Below are 17,234 nucleotides of genomic sequence, written 5' to 3'. Positions count from 1 at the left end.
CAAGGTTCATGAAGCTTTCAATTAGGTTACATTTTAAAAAAAGTATTTAAAGAATTTGAATTTCATATTTAATTTATTTTTAATATAAAAATTGTAACATTATTTTTAGGATTATTTAATTGTAATGTGAGTTTTTAAGCACTGTTTCATTAGTGCTTACTTGGTGAAATGCTTATTTTTTTCATTTACTGGGAAAAAAAGTTTGAACTTTTGAAAGTTTACTCAAGGCTAATTTTTCAGAAATCACATGTAGCAATCTCATCTTCTAATTGCATCTTTGCTCTGTAACTACACTTGTTATTGCCTGTGTAAACTGTGTGTACTGGCAGGCAAATTTGAATTTACAACCACATTTAAATAATGCTTGTGACTTAAACTCCTGGAACATCTTGCCTATTGTAAGTACACACTGTATATCTAATCTAACCTATTGTAAATATATACTCTATATTATTGTAACTATATTCTATGTAATTGTGTATATGTAACACTCATAATCTGAATTTAGTCATTCTAAAGTGAATCACTAAGTCAGTTTTTAAAGTTTGCAAGGCAGATGAAGCTGAGTTTCACTCATCTCACGTCCAGTGGTCAGCAAGGGCTCTCACCTGGTGTCACTCCAGCCCAGATCTCCCACTAGACACCAGCTTCAGGAAAAATACCTTGAGTACAAGTGATTCCACATTTCCATACTGAGGCTTGCTGTGAGCAGAGAGATGTGGGATCAGTTTGATACATCTCAGTATGGCAAAGAGATGGGATGCAGGAAAAGGGGAGGCATTGATGAAGAGGGAGGGACAGAGGGAGGGAAAGGAACTGGGACTTTGTAGAACTCAGTCTGCAGACAAAACTGGTGGAACAAGAAGCAAGATTATTTTTTCCCAGCTCCAGCACCTCCTTTTTGATAGACAGCTATAAATCAGCTGATAAATTAGCTCAGAAATGCTAACAATAACTCAAGGCTTTATAGTCCTGATAATTTTTTTGTTAATTGTTGAATTTTTCAGGCTGCAAAAAGCTTGCAAGCAATTCCCTCCTGGACCAACTCCTCTCCCATTGCTTGGAAACTTGCTGCATTTGAAATTTCAGTTTCATCGGGATCTTCTGATGGAGGTATTTCTTTTAATATGCTCTTAATTGTTATTTTTAGCCATGACTTTTAAAAGTGTGATTAATTGAGGGTTTTAAGTCTCTGAAAGTTACAGACAAGGTGTGAACATATAAAGATCAATTGATTCCTACTTTTTGAGTCACCTTACATGGAATATGTGGTCTTCATGAGAAACTTAATGCCCTTAAGAATCCAGTCAACTTGGGGGCAGAGTTTATGACTTGTTTTTAAAGTTGGAGAATATCAATAATCTGAAGATGCTTCTGCACTGCTAAGTGTGAAGCTGTATCCACTACAGTGCTATCCCTACATGACACTTTTTAAAATGCTCACTGGCATTGCCTAACTTGATCACTAAGGGGATAATATGGTGCATGTGTGCTTGTAGTACAGGAAGGGCATTTGCTGCCCATCTTCCTACAGCTCCTGAAAACTGTTTGTTACTTGTTAGTGACAGCTGCAGAAATTCCTCTAATGGTCTGCAGGTGACCTGTAGTTCAGGTGGATGCCTGAAGGCACCCATGGGTGCAGAGCAGAGGCCGTGATGCTCTAGCAGGGAGGGAAAAGCCAGAGTCCAAATAAATATGAGGAGAAGCAAGTACCTGGGGTGTGATCAGTTGGATGTCATTTTCGTGGCACCTTAGACACTGTCTGCCACCTTTTTTGTATCATTGTGGGTGTGCTGGAGCAGAGTCCATACTTGTACAAAGTTATTTTTGATTGGAGTTCCTCTGCCATACACCCATCCCTGCCTGGATACCTCTGCTGTGTCCAATGGTAAGTGCTCTCCTCAGCACTGTGAGGGAACCCTGGACCCAAATGCAGCTCACTGACACTTCATGGCTGTTGGCTAATTTCTGTGTCCCTGTCCTCTCCTGGAGCACAGAGATGGGGCAGTTTTTTATCAATTTATTTCATTTTGCAAAGGCAGGACATGCCGGAGGCACAGAGCGCCAGGGTGGTGCAGAGTGTGGCTGTTCAATCAACAAGGTACAAATGTTAAGGTTGGAGGAGATGCAACATAAAGCACAAAGTTTTCTTTCTTTTGCTGCAGAGTTGCTGCAGAATGTGCTTTGAAGAGAAAATAACTTTCCCCAGGGGTAAATAAAATTGACTGCTGAAAACCCTCTTCTCAGCAAAACAACAGTTTCTTCCTGCTTCTAGCTACAATTATATGTATGAGCATGATGCTTTCAGCACAAAGCTGTCCACTGGGATGGGGAATAGCAGGTGCAGTGTCTGTTTGAGATCTACATATGGGGATTAATCTGTTCTTTTTCTGGCACCATTTCCACTTACAGCTGGCAAAAACTCATGGTAACATGTACACTCTGTGGTTTGGGTGGGTCCCAGTGATTATACTGAATGGATTTCAAGCAGTGAAGGATGGCATGACCACACACCCTGAAGATGTTTCTGGGAGGCTGGTGTCACCTTTCTTCAGAGCATTGGCCAAAGGAAAAGGTGAGATTTTCCTGCCATTAATAATGTAAAATATGTTGACTTGAAAACTGCTCTGCCTTGCTAGACTCTGCCCTCCCATTATATATATACACATTATGGTTGCCAAACACTTTCCATCGTGAGCAAGAGACCTATAAAACCCTACTTCAGAATTCTCACTTCTGTAGTTGTGGACACCCCCAAACATTTAGTGAGTACCCTTTGATTGTGAGAGGGCCTCCAACACAGGAAAACCTACTTATTCTTTGAGTATTCCAGCAGTTTGCAATAATTTTTTCCTGCCCCTGTATTTGCTAGATCAAAAGAGACACAGATTGTTTAAAGCTAGGTGAAGCCTCACCTTCACAGCAGCAGTTCAGGGCTCTTCAGGTGACCGGGAGTGCAATCTAACCATTAGTGGAGTGTTGTCTCTTCCAGGGTTAAAACAGAGCCCAAATGTCCCTTATCTTTCACCTTCATCACCTCAGCTTACAACCATCACATTAAGTTGATCTGTATCTCCATAAACATACCCTGTCCTGAACTCTACTCTGTGGAAATTCTTCCAGTTATTCCTGTTTTGAGTGTGATCAGCTGAGTATGGCTAAAGCAGATCTCCTAAAAAGGCATCTTAAGGTGTTCTGGGGTATTTTAAGACATCAAGAAATGGTGCAGTTAGAAAATCCTGAGATTGCTCTCTTCAATTTTTAACTGCATTCAATATTAAGAACATGTGGTCTAGTAATAGTTTGGGTGTGTTTGGCTATGATTTTTGGTTACCAATAATTTCACCTAAAGATACTTGCATCACAGATTTGCTCCATGTATTTTATAATATCTATTTAAGTGAATTGTTCCCTGTCTGGGGCAAATATTAACATGCCAGGAAACACCCTCAGGTATCATCCTTGCAAGTGGTCGCTCCTGGAAGCAGCAGAGACGCTTTGGAATAATGACTCTGCGCAATTTGGGAATGGGGAAAAAAGGCCTGGAGCATCGAGTGCAAGAGGAGGCCTCTCACCTGGTGGAGTTTTTTATGAACCTAAAAGGTATCTTACCTGTTAGGAAATCAGGCACTTTTCAGTCTGGATATGAATCCATATCTCCAGTATGAAAACTTACCTACCTCTTCCAAGTGATGTATCCAAACTTACCAAAGCACAAGAGCAGACAGAGCCTAAGATCACAAATATTTTTTCCTTATATAGCTCTTCAGACATCTAGTGAAGCTGGAAACTTCTGGAATTCCTCCTCCTTGGGCTGATAATTTGTCTGTGATATATTGTACAATGACATGATGCTGCTGAATTGCACAGCCAAACCATTCTCAGGCTGCCTGCCATGGGTAACTGAAGAGCATTGCAGAGCTTAGTCATTTCCTTACGTTTTAAAGACATTGGGTGCCCTGAGTATTTTAATGCTTATCTGGCTAAGTAACTATTGGCTGAGTAACTATTGGCAAAAGAAACAAAGAAAGTAGGAGGTGGGAGGAAACTTCAGTGGATTATCAGATTAATCCTAGAGTCCATGACGGATGATTTCTATCCAAATAATTTTTTTATGTATATCTGTTTCATAACTTTAGAAAAAATCATCAGACAGAGATATGATCTACTGCTCACAGCTGAGATTGTAACAGCTTCTTTACATTTGCAGTTCCTGTCCTGTCTATTCTTCTTCTTAAACCTTTCTACCTTCCTCCAGGTTTTCCTTGTAATCATTTTTTTTACATTTTTGAACATGTCTGTCGCTGATTTCCCTTAGTTCATCTCCAGTGGCACTACTTCCTCCTCACATTCTCTTTTCTTCCTCCTCACAGCTGACAACAGCAGATTTGATGTGATACCCTAGAACAGATCTTAGCTGTACAACATTATTTCACAGGAAGGGCTGTGAAATTGTTTTAGAACTGTGAGGAAAAAGTTTAACAGTGTCCTTTGTTCTAAGACTATGTTTTATTTTCATTAATTCATATTAGTGCCACATCTCTGTCTTCATTCACACTACAGCTGGATAAAGAAAACATTTTATTAAATCCTTAATAACATCTAGTCCTGTCTGTATAAGGATCACTTGAGAAAACCACTGAGAGTAAATTCTAGTTACTGTGTTTGCAGGGAGACCTGTGGATCCTTCCTTCCCTCTTTTCCATTCTATTTCAAATGTAATTTGTGCTGTGGTTTTTGGATATCACTTCTCTGACGAGGACAAAACCTTCCACGAACTGATCCGTGCTACAGAGAAAATATTCAGGTTTGCAGGCAGCTTTGTTCACCAGGTGAGTAAATCATGTGCTGTTTTTTCTGAAATTGGTAGACAGTGAAAGAGCAGATACAAAAATGGGTCTTCACGAAATACAGAGCAAATGTAAGCTGGGGGCTAAGTTTCCTTCAGGAGGGACCTTATGACTGTATCCTTGGTTTTAAGGCCATTTTTAAAAACCCTCTTGGTTTTTTTGCAAGTTTAGGGGCTTTAAGTCCTTTGGTATTTCTGAAACTATTAACAGAAATGTCTAATTTAATTTGAGACTGGAGTTGGTAATATATTTGAATTCTGCAGTGCTGCTCCTCCCACTTCTCTTTACTTTTCTCCTCCAAAAATGGGTATCATTGAACTCTTCTGCTTTTTATCACTCTGCAAATCATATGCTGAAAATTTTGTTTTTCTCCTACCTCACAAATGATAAAATATTTATTACTAAGCTTTTCTGTACTATGTTATAGCTCACCATTCATACATTGCAAAAACAATACATAAATTCTCTGACAGTCTCACAATTCAAGTTCTGTCAGAGATTTTTTTGTAGCTTCTTCCCACAAAACACCATAAAGACCAACTTTTCACTTGAAGGATCTTGAAGTGCACTTGAGGTATTCTTCATGAATTAGACTTTGTGGTGTAAAACCTTAAAGAGGGACAAGCTGTATATAATGGGGAATGGCACAGCAAATGTGATTGGCATTTGAGTCTTACAGGAAGAGGGAAACTAAAATGCTGATGTGGCAGTAAAGCTAGTCAACAAATCTGCCATATGAGACCAGCACTCTGCAACTTTTCCATAGTTAGAAATACAAAAGTAGATTAAATTTGTGGATGATCACAACCAGGAGACCTTAAGATACCGAGGAGGTTCAGGGCATCCTGCTGCAAGAGTTTGTAAGCACTGGGGATTGGAGTTATGAGAATGGAAAAAATTGTGATAGTACAAAATTAAATTACAAAACATTCTAGGAATTGATGAGATTAATTAATAAGATTAATTATTCTAAGCTCACTTACTATGAGTTTAGAACATTTCAGTGCAAAGGTTAAGAGGAAAGGTATTGGTGTAAACTAACAGACAAAAGGATGAGAAAGGCAAACAGGATCTTAGGGTACTTCCAGCACTATTTTCCTTTTATATCCAGTGAAATGTTACAGTAGGTTCTGATGTGTAATAATCTGAGAGACATTTTCAGGGTCTTGGACATCTTTTGATGTGGTTCTGAAAAGGAAACAAAGGTGGAGAAGCAGTAATAAAGTAACCTACAAACTGTCACTTAAAATTAGAGACTTTGCTAGGTCTGAAAGAACAAGGGGAGGAGATAGAACTGCTCTTTGCTGGGCAGGGTGGAATGGCAGATGCTGCACAGACAGAACAATCCAAGACAGAGGACAGTACTTAGAGCTGACAAAAGTGTGTGGAAACACACTCAGCAGGCCGAGGGTGTAATGTTGTTAACCATCAGAGCAATTATTGCTCCTTAGCAGTCATGGGGATGCTGACTAGGAAAGCTAAATTAGCCCTTATGTTAGAGGGATACCCAGGCCATAATTCCTTTTGTGAGCTCCAAAAATTCCAACAGTTACTTGAGGCTGCAAACCAGCGAATCTTAGTAACCCTATGGTATCCAGAAAGGATGTCCTTACCTTTTGAGTGTAGGGGAGCTGGAGTCTCCAGCTGTGCAGGAGTGAGGTCATATATATTATTTCATTAGCCAAGTAAACTTAGAGACACGAGCAGAGTGTTGGCAGAACTGCCTTGACCTCTGGAATTGTGTCAAATTACTATTAAAGCTTTCCCATATGATGGCAAAAATCTGCTCAAAGCAATGCTAGTTTGTCTATTCCACTATCAATATTTCTGGGCAGGACAATTCAGCCTTTTGGTGTGTCTAAAAGCAGCTTTGTCAGTGACAGAGAATTCGTGGTACCTCTCGTGTGTCACTTCTGCAGATGTATGAAATCCTGCCCTGGCTGCTGTGTCGCCTCCCTGGGCCTCATAAGAAGGTGTTGGCTTGCTATGATGTCCTGAGTTCTTTTGCAAGGAAGGAGATCAGAAGACATGTAGAGAGAGGGATACCAGCTGAACCACAAGATTTCATTGACTTTTACCTGGCTGAGATAGAGAAAGTAAGTGTTCATTCTGGCTGATCATGCCATTATGAAGGATAAGGTCAAACAGGTCACTAAATCACTCAGTACGACCCTTCCACCGTCGTTTCTTACATTTCTTAAGCTTCTTAACATGAATACAATATCTTGGGACTTACTAACTCATGTGTCTCAGAAAGGCATCCAGTTTTGTATTTTGGTTACATTAATGAATTACCATTAAGTATGACGGGGTGAACACGAGCTCTCATCTGCCTTCCGTAAATATCCATGAGTTTACTTCAATCCTGCAATAAATATGAGACAGTTTATTCCTGTAGGCTACATAACTTTGGTAGACACCTCATCTTCTACAGCAAGGCTCATGTTTACAGTGGGATTAAATACATGCACAGATGACTGCCCTGAAAGAGCAGGCATGCTTCCTTGGGATCCAGTGTGTGTGCTCCAACACTGACTGTCTTTGTGCCACATAACTGTCTGGTTTCTGCTTTGGCAGGCAATCATTATCCCTATGTTACCTCTAATTTCCCCACTGTTTGGGGCATGGCTGGCTTGGTCCTTATATTCAAACTGGGCAGCCTAGAAAACAATTTCACAAACAATGCCATAATCAGCATTAATCTTCTTCCCTGCCTAGGTTATAATTTTCCATAGTGGGAAGTAAATGAGCCAGAAAGGCTCTAAAAAGAGCACTAAGGTTTCTGCTTCAAACTTTTCAGGAGGTAAAAGAAGCTCCTCTTTCCTGATACATCATCTTACACTTAGTGTCTGAGTGACTAGGACAAGATTTATTAAAATAAGCATTTTAGAGGCAAAGATGCAGCTTTCTCTCATGTCAGTGGTGCAATTTATTGCCGTCTGTTTGTTTGAAAATGTTTTTGCCTAATGTATTTTCTCTAATTGTATTCTTATTTTATTCCCTTATTATTCAGAAGAAAATACGTGGGTACCTCTCAGTTCATATTTATCCTGAACTGAGAAAAGAAATTACTCTCAAAATGATCTGTTGAAATCCTTTTATTCAGATACATTTTCCTTTGGCATTTGCTAGCACCATTAGATACCAAGGCCAAGGAGTGACATTAAAGGGCACTTGCTTATAATTGCACTCCAGGCTAACTGCAAGCTTGTAGTGTGCTTTGAAGTTATTTTTATTAAGTCATCAAACATAGAATTGCCTTTTTGTGATGAAAGAACAATCCACCTCATGAAAGACAGCAATGCAGATTTACAGTGCCTATCTGGGAAACTCCTAAACTCTTAGTATGCATCAAAAACTGTAATTTTGACTATTCTTTGTGCACATGCCAGCTGTGGAAGGCTCACAGCTCTCACACAGAGGGCATATAAGATAACCAAATTTTTATGCTTTAACTTCAACTTTCTATCATCATCTACAGTCTAAAGAGGGGGCCAAACCCAAGTATGATGAAGAAAATTTGGTATATGTCATAAATGATCTTTTCCTTGGTGGATCAGAGACCTCAAGCACTACATTGTACTGGGGACTGCTCTATATGGTGGTGAATCCAGACATCCAAGGTGAGAGTGGTGAGGTTTTCCTGTTTATTTTTATTATTCTATGCTAAACTCAGGCATTAAATAATATTATATCACAGAATATAAACCTAATGTATTCTGTTGAAATAAAATTTTCTGTTGCTACAAGTGACCAGCTAAAGTATTTTATGCATTTTTCTCCTGTGAAATGGTGAATATTTCTCCACAGCAAAAGTGCAGAAGGAGCTGGATGCTGTCCTGGGTCCTTCCCAGTTAATTTGTTACGAGGATCGGAGAAAACTGCCCTACACAAACGCTGTGGTCCATGAGATTCAGCGCTTCAGCAACATTGTCTTTGTTGGCATCCCCAGATTGTGTGTGAGGAACACAACACTACTGGGATTCCCTGTCAAAAAGGTACAGACACGTTTTCAGCCTCTGTTCTTCCTTTGGCAGAGAGGCATTTCAGTTTTGTAACCAGGTTTTCATCTATAAACCATTCCCCATCAAACTCAGGAATGTGGTGCCTGGGTAAGGGTTATTATTTGTGGCTCCAGCAATGAAAGAAGTCTTTAACTCAGCAATAGGTGCTCACACAGTGATAAAACCTCTGCCAGGGGAGCCTCAGGCTCCTGCCCATCATCACAACTGCAGAGACCAGCTCTGCCTGGCAGGGGATGGACTGAGAGGAGGAACTGGTTTGCCAAAGCACTGGTTAAGACATCCCTGCCCAGCTTGGCACTTGCCCAAATGCCAACAAGCAATGGTTTTATCCATCAGGTATAAACTGGCACTGGTAGTTGGAACTGAAACAACAGTTTCTTCTTTGCAGGGCACCATTGTTATACCAAATATAGCCTCAGTTCTGTATGACCCTGAGCAGTGGGAGACACCTCGACAGTTCAACCCTGGCCATTTTCTGGATAAAGAAGGAAATTTTATACCTCGAGAAGCTTTCTTACCATTCTCAGCAGGTAAATGCACTGAGAGTTTGAACTGACTCCACAGATGAGATGATGAACACAGAAGTGTGAGATAATGGAATTTCTTCAGATAACATCTTCTACCTCTGTTGTTTGCTGCTTTTAAACCATTCCTGGCTTGTTTCTGCTGAAGGAGAGGCTTCTGTGCTGTCAGGAACTGTTCATAGGACACTGTGGTGGGAATCCCACTCAGACTCCCCAAACTCTCAGGCTGGCTGCAGGCTGCAGTCATACACGAGTTTTGTCTGTAGTATTCTTTACACATAGCTATTTTTTCTGAGAAGTAATTTGTCCTGTGTGTACTGGAGTTAATGAATCCCTTTTAATGAAACAAGCTGAAAGAAAAGCAGAGGCATCCTGACAAACACAGGATTACGTTCTTGCTTACCGAACTGAAAATCCAGTTGCAAAAGAAGGAAACAAGGTAACAATGCACAGACAGTAATCATACCAAGAAGTAAAGTTCCTGCTGACAGTTTTGTTTTAGTTTATTGATAGTCACTTAAATGTCCACACAGAAGTGGTTCCTTAATTCAAATGGCTTTTTCTTTCCTTATGTTTGTCTGCTATCCAGAACTGTGGATGTAATATTCACCTTTTCTGCTCACACCTTGGTGCCATGGGAATGGGAGTCTTGAGAAATGAACACCAGGCTTCATGCTTTGCCTATAAAGTGACCAAGCCTCTGTTCAACTGCAAATGCCACTACCAAATAATTTGGCTCTGCTGATGTTAACTCACTAAAGCATATGGAAACAGCTGGCAGATTTTGGTATATGGTCCTGAAGTACAACATCTTCTGTAGAAGCAAAACAGTTTTTTTCTGTCAGGTCAAGAAAGAAATTATGTTGGCACCTCATGGATTTTCATTGAAATTTTCATTTTGTGTCTTCTAAGCTAGGATATTGGATGGGCTTATTTGAGAGGGAATTCCACATAGTTTTAGTTCATGGTGCTCTCCTTGAACAAAACAAAACAAAACTCACCTCTGCTTTCAACAGGAATTAACTAAGTGATTATGAAACTGAAAAATTCCTAGATACTCACTGTTTTCTTCTACCCCCTGCAGGGCACAGGGTGTGTTTGGGGGAGCACTTGGCCAGGACCGAGCTCTTCATTTTCTTTGCCAGCCTGCTGCGGGCGTTCACCTTCCAGCTCCCCGAGGGAGTGACCAAGATCAACACTGAGCCCATCATGGGGGGCACCCTGCAGCCCCACCCCTACAGGGTTTGTGCCATTCCACGCTAGGCTGCACCAGCCACAGGCCAGCCTGGGACAGCCACCTTCACCTCTGTGTATAAACCTCCTTCTGGCCATTGATACTGGTCTATCCCAGAGCTATTCAGAAAGTGGATACGAGCCAAGATCCAGACTAACAGTATTATTTTTGGTCTGGTCTTTGTGAAAGTCACAGATATTCTCACAGGGACCTTGGTTGTATTCTCCTCTCTGAGAGCACTTGGAGCCAGGTGCTGTGGTTCCCAGATGAAGCCATGCTGTGTCCCCTTGTCCTAGCAAAGCAAAATCATCCTCATGCTCAGTCCTGAGCAAACCTCGGGAAAATTTAACAGAGCATCTCAGCAAGAGCTGAGTAGATCCCATTTCTATGAGTAGTTGGATGACCTCAAGTAATTTGACTGCAGAAAGTGTACTTTTAAAGCTCTATTTTGGTTTTATTGTACAAAATTTGGCCAAAAAAACCCCCCAAACCCATGAAAAACAAACCAAAATCCAAATCCCAGGAAACAGATTGGAGTGTGGGTGCCTTCACATCTGAATTTAAGTATCTCACTTAATGACTAGGTAAAAAGTCATTCTAAAGCTGAAGAAAGAAACTTAAGTTTGGTGTTTATTATCAATGTGAATGTGTGAATTTGCAGCCTGATTATAGTTATATTATATTGTCAAGTTGTTAGTTTTTTATTGTTTGTTTTATTTTAAATGATGTAGAATTACACCCATGATCAATCCTGCTTGGATGGGGCATTGGATGTGAGATGAGAGAGTCACTTTGCCTGTGAATTTCACTGCTAACTGTATGACAGAGGAATGTAAAGGTTTTGGAAGGCAGCCTTTAGGGGATACCTGAATATTCAGATAGTCTCTATTTTCTCTGTGTCCTTTACTTTTTTCCTTACAACCCACACCACACTTTCTTGTCTCCATTCAACTCTTCCTTGCTCTCTTTCAGTTCCTGCTCCCATCTACCCTTTATCCATATAAACTCTATTTCAGGATTCATCTTGATGTGATGACATCAAGCCTCCCTCTCCTTTTTTTTCTGCACAAGTATTAGTAGAGGAATCCATGCTGAGCTGAAAACAACCATCAGTGTGTTTTCAGGAGGGAGCTTGGAAAATCTCATTTATTTGTTCTTTAAGGGTCCAGATTATGCAAAGAAGAGCACAGTAATTATGGAGGGCACAGAGGAGGTGACTTAGCATAAGAAAATACATAAATGACGATGTGATGCAGGAATTCTAAAATATCTATTATTTAAGGTAGCTGCTCCTTAGCACTGATTCAACTCAAGAGGAGACACAGCTGGTTTGAGCACACAGCTGGTTTGAGCACACAGCTGGAAGTGACAGCCAAGTTCAGCTGTTACATTGTTAAAGTGAAGTGCTGGAGAGTTCTTGTATGCAAATCACTTTTTGAAAGGATTCAAATGTTGGAGTTGAGTAGAGCTGCCTGCAAACACTAGTGTAAACTTAGCATCAAATTTGTATTGAGGATCAAAAGTGTTTTTATGTTGGAATTTAAAGTATTTATATTGAAATCATTGTTTCTGAACTTCATGAATATAAAATGGAGGAGAATGTTGCTACAGAGAAGTGAGAACTGACCAGATCCTGGCATGCCTTGTAGCTCTGGCCATGATCTGCTCCAGCACAACCAGCCCTGGCAGGCTTGCAGGGCTAGGAGGGAAACGAGGGCAGCAAGGGCTTTCACAAACCAACTGCTGTAATAAATAATCCAGCCTGTTACTCCACACAGCATATCACAGAAGGTTCTAGGGCAAACACAGTCCTGCTCAGCCTCTTTACCAGCTTTAACTTTTAACTAGTGTCAGCCACAGCCTCTGAGCTAAGGTAGAAGTGTCATCTGTAATAATACGCTTTAGAAGGTTTTGAAATCAGGTTACAGGTGTCTGTGCCAGGGAAAGATGTGCAATTGGGTGTGTTATTTTTTAAACCACTGTGATTCCTTCAGGTAAAAGTGAGTTCATGTCACAGAACTGCAGAAGGGCTGCTTTGTTTTATATTTGCAGGATAACAGGAGTGTGTGAATCCAGAAAGCCTAAAATATTTAATTTTGATGTATATGAAAGGGCTGCCTAACATATGGTGCTCAGCTCTGCTAAGTTACAGTTCAGGAAAGCACTGGCAAGTTTGGCACCCAGATTCTCTGCTAATCTTTTTCTTGTGCTTTTCTTTCTCTTTCATGGTGGGCCTCTCCTGGGCAGCAATATTAGTGCCACAGCCATAAGCAGGACCAATGCCAAACTCCAGGGAAGCTATTTACCCTGGCAAAAGGAAAAAGCAAACACTGGAGACAAAGACAGCCTTGTGTAAAAGTTGGTAGATTCTGCATCCATCCAGAAATTAAAAGCAAGGGTCGATTTTTTCACTTCTGTTCAAATAAATTGTTTGGAGAACTGTTTTGTTTCAAAGGCCCAGGATAAACTGTCCCTGTGGAGGCTTCATGGTATGACCCAGTGAATCATCAGTGTGGAGTGGGGGAACCTGACATGTATGGGATTACATTTTGAAAAAAAGAAATGATCTGTTGCACCAGCATATGTATTTGGGGAAACTATTTCTGTATTTTTGAGGAAGCTTAGAAACTCTTAGAGAAACCTGAGGTGAAAGAACAGGAAATTTTTTCTGTCTCTCCAATGGAAGATCTGACAGGTGTCAAATGCAACAAAAGGGAGATGGGTCAAAAGAGCCAGAGGGGGTTGCACTGCACATTCTGTGTTGGTAATCTGAGCCTCATCACAGGATTTGTACCAAACATCTCTTTCTGTTCAAAAAGCAATTGGATATATCTTCAGCATAAAAAATATTTTAGGGTTGTTTAATAACAATACAGTGTTTAGTGTTCTTACAAACTTTTCTAAGGCATTGGTGCTGTCAGAACATGAGAGTGGCTGAAGTTTCACCTGACACACCATGGCTGTGTTTGAGTTCTGTAACACTCAGAATTACAGTACTTTCATATTAATCTTCATCTTGAACACTTACTGTCATTATTATGTCACACCCTTATCTTTTCTGTTTGAATAACATCATCTTACTCTCAGGCAGTGCCCTGTCCTAGTGCCTGCTCAGACATAACTTAGGAAATCAGAAAAAGATGCTCATCCAAGCAATCCTGGAGTATGAGCCAAAATACACTAAATGCTATTCATTTCCCTTTTTATTAAAAGTTTTGCCTCTGGCACATTTCAAAGTTTAATTCATTCATTTGCCAAATACCTTCAGGTGAGAAAAATGCATTGTGTACAGGAAATCAGATTTTCCTCAGTACTAAAATGAAATTTCATGTAAGGAAAAAAATGATAATATCCTAATTGAATTGGTGTTACAAACACTTCCTTTAACACATTGTTAAGGAGCCATTTGTCATCATATGTGAGATCTGCATTTAAGTCCATGCTGTAAGGGCAGCCTTGAACTGGGAACAGTGAGGAACCCAAAACAAGGAAATCCCTCCCCATAAAATCCTAGTGCTGAAATGTTATCTGCTCACTTCTTTTTTATCTTCATTATATTGTGAAAAGTTACATTAATAATATTTGCAGCTGAATCAAATTGAAAGTAACAACAAACTTGAAGGTCACATAAGAAGAGATTTATGAATATTTTTAGACAGTTGAGTTTCAACATGTGTAAGATACAGTTGATGTACCTGCAAAAATCACTGTGAACTCAAATATTCAGTGGAAAGGAGAGAGAAAGAGAGGTGTAGGGCTGCATATGCACTGCAGAATAAAACAAGGGCACTCTTTTGAAAGTAGAACTGTATGAGGAATACTGTGTTTACTTTGGGTGTTTGTTACAGCCCGTGATATAAGCCAGGCAGATAAGCCTTGTCACACGTGATTGGAGCACAAGAGATGTCAAACAAGGGGTCTGAAGAGCAGCTTTGCCATTTCACTAAAAACATGATTAAGGCAGTTTTGTGTGTAAATCAAATGGTGGATATATAAGCACCACGATTTGAATCAACAAGTCATGCTCTTAGAGTGGTAGATAAAAGTTGTACCTAGGAAAAGGTCAGCTCTTTAATCTTTTTCCAGCACACATGGACAAGTTTCATTTCACCCTTGTCCCCCAGTCCTTTGAGATGTCTCTCACAGATTGAAATCACTGTTTGAAATAGTTCTCATTTGTTGAAGTGAATGACATCTTACTTCTAACAGTAACTCATAACCAGAGGTCTGGTCTAATCAGTTCTACCAAGAAGGTCCTTTCTCTGAGAACAAATCTTACAAAGCCAAGAGTTTTTGCTTGTTGGTTTGGGGTTTTTTGGGGGGGTTTTTTCTTGTTTGTTGTTGCAGATTTTTTTGTTGAGTTCAAACCAGTTCACAGTCATGATTTATGGAAGAACATTAAGGGCTGAGTTTATGAGTCTGTGGGTGTTAAGAGACTACAGCAAAGACCCAACGCACAGGCAGCTAGCCAGTCACAGGAAGCTTGTTCAGGGCAAGAAACACCGGTCAGAAGGTGGAATGCAGCTTTGCTTAGGAGTCCAAGTACCCTAAAACATCACTCACATTACTGGCTGCATGGTACACAAAGTTCCTGACTGACTGCAGAATAATTACAAGACAGCCTGCAGGATTTGGGTGTCCCATCACTGAACTTCATGAGGTAAGGTCCATGTAACCCACCAATGTAACCATTAACAAACTGCCAGTTTTTATATCTTCATTTATCCTTCCAGAATGTCCTATCCTTCCATAGGACAGCCTTAACTTTCTGATCTCATCTTCCACACCCAGCAGGGGTATCAGAGGGCTCAGGTTTAAGTGTTTATGTGTACATTTGGCCAGAGAAGGGAGATGGGGTAGCTGGTTCTTAAAAAGGTGGTGTACCACAGCCTGAGGGGTAAGTCCGCTTTCAGAGCACCTTCTGGCATCTGCATCCTCTCCCTTTACTGTGTTCAGTGCTGTGGCCAGCTTTGTGTTGGCTGTTTTGTAACATTCTGTACATGTGTGGAAAATTAATTTCAATTCATCTCAGTAAAACTCACAGCCACATCTGGAAACTCGCTGAACAAGGTAAGGTATATTTGCAGGGATCTTGCATTAGGCTTGACTTGATTTACCTCACTGGTGATTAAGGAGAGTTGAAGAGTAGAACATGCTTTGTAATGTGACATTTAAAAATTATTCTAAACTCCTTGCAGAACTCTTAGAGGAAAAAAGGGGTTTATGGGTCTGACTGAACATAAAAATGAAGACACAATGTAGAAAATAATTCATAGAAGAAAGCATAGACAAATGTGGGCACAATAAAACACAGGAAAAATAGTCCTAAATTATCTGGGTCATTTCCCAGGATGCTCCGAGGAGCCACTATAAATCTGTATGAATGATCTGTTAAGGTGATTTCACAGAGCTCATATTAGCTGGAGCAAATCAGTGGCTTTATATGCACGTGGAAACATAGAAACTAATAAAAAAATTGTGGGTTTCGCTATAGATTTCTCCTTGCTTCAGAGACATCCACAGGAAGTAAAGCAATCAGATTTAAAAAACACAGAAGCTATGAACCCTATCTTTTATATTGAATAAAAAGGTTTTAAAATTTCTTCTTCCCCTTCCTCCATGTACTTAGGGGAATAATTTAGATGAAATTTCCATTCAAAATAGCTTTTACAATTTCTCCCTCGGGGAAAGAGGGAAGTCTCAGCAGGAGCCGAGAGAATACAGTGCACTAGGTGAGAAATAGCTGGTGGGAAAGAGTCATATATTAAACAAATTTCATCTCAGCAGCCCCTGCCCTGCTGAAGGTTCCAGAAAAGAAAAATTACAAGGAGTGAATTGAAATGATGGGAAGGGGGAAAACCTCTACTTCCTACTGCTGAATAAAAGGAGTTCAGCTTTTGTGCTGATAAGCAGAGAGGACAGACAGGGAGCATCAAGGAGTCCAAGGAGTATTCAGCAGCTCCTGTTTTAATTTCCTCAGCAGCAGGGTCACAGCTGTGCTGCAAAAAGGAGACCACACACCCCAAACCAGCTCCTCTCCCCACCACTGAAAAGAGGCTGTGCTGGCTTCACATAGCACCACAGCCAACACAACATCTGCAGGAAGTAATACAACTTGGGTATTTAAAGTTGCAAGCAGATAAATGATAAAATAATCTAAAGATGCCATGTAAATAAGGGGTGTTATATGTGGAGAAATGCTGCATCTGTTGCCTACTCTTGTGAAAACAATGATGTCACTGCCAAAGCCCATGGAAAAAGTGTGGATTTAGGGGAAACTCCTAAGTCTCAGAGGGAATGGAGCTTTAGCCATGTGTTTCTAAATGCTGCTATTTAGTGTCCTGAAACTGAACTATTATCATCAGGTCAAAATATATCCCTTGGAAAAGTTAAATAGTACATCTTACAGCCAAAATATACCTTGGATACTTCAATATGGAAGGTTTTTTCAGTTGTCAGGAACTTGTATGTTTTGCACATTCCTTGGTAAAGAAGGAACACACAGCTACTGCATTTTCTGGTGTCACCGAGGGCTCTGTCCTGCAGATGGCATGGGAGGACAGTGGTGGGGGAACGGGATTCTATGAACTTGTCCTAAAGT

The 17,234-nt window shown here is 40.3% G+C and overlaps 1 protein-coding gene across 1 annotated transcript; it reads left to right on the top strand.

Annotated features, from left to right (window-relative positions):
* The first annotated feature begins 942 nt into the window (after positions 1-942).
* On the top strand, positions 943-10,707 carry LOC117000762 (cytochrome P450 2J6-like). Its single transcript, XM_033068755.2, has 9 exons — positions 943-1,113; positions 2,413-2,575; positions 3,454-3,603; positions 4,672-4,832; positions 6,770-6,946; positions 8,332-8,473; positions 8,661-8,848; positions 9,264-9,405; positions 10,484-10,707. Exons 1-9 carry the CDS (start codon positions 943-945, stop codon positions 10,660-10,662), a joined length of 1,473 nt encoding a protein of 490 aa, XP_032924646.1. The 3' UTR covers positions 10,663-10,707.
* Positions 10,708-17,234: the final 6,527 nt, after the last annotated feature.

Source organism: Catharus ustulatus, chromosome 10, assembly GCF_009819885.2.
Source record: "Catharus ustulatus isolate bCatUst1 chromosome 10, bCatUst1.pri.v2, whole genome shotgun sequence".
Classification (NCBI taxonomy): domain Eukaryota; kingdom Metazoa; phylum Chordata; class Aves; order Passeriformes; family Turdidae; genus Catharus; species Catharus ustulatus.
The sequence above is the reverse complement of the archived record's forward strand: the minus strand, read 5'-3'. Positions and strand labels throughout refer to the sequence as shown.

Excerpts from the sequence above, each read along its gene's own strand:
- LOC117000762 (XM_033068755.2), top strand. The coding sequence starts at position 943 with ATGCTAACAATAACTCAAGGCTTTATAGTCCTGATAATTTTTTTGTTA. Across the intron at positions 2,576-3,453 it reads AGCATTGGCCAAAGGAAAAG|GTATCATCCTTGCAAGTGGT; the intron begins GTGAGATTTTCC and ends AAACACCCTCAG. Across the intron at positions 3,604-4,671 it reads GTTTTTTATGAACCTAAAAG|GGAGACCTGTGGATCCTTCC; the intron begins GTATCTTACCTG and ends CTGTGTTTGCAG.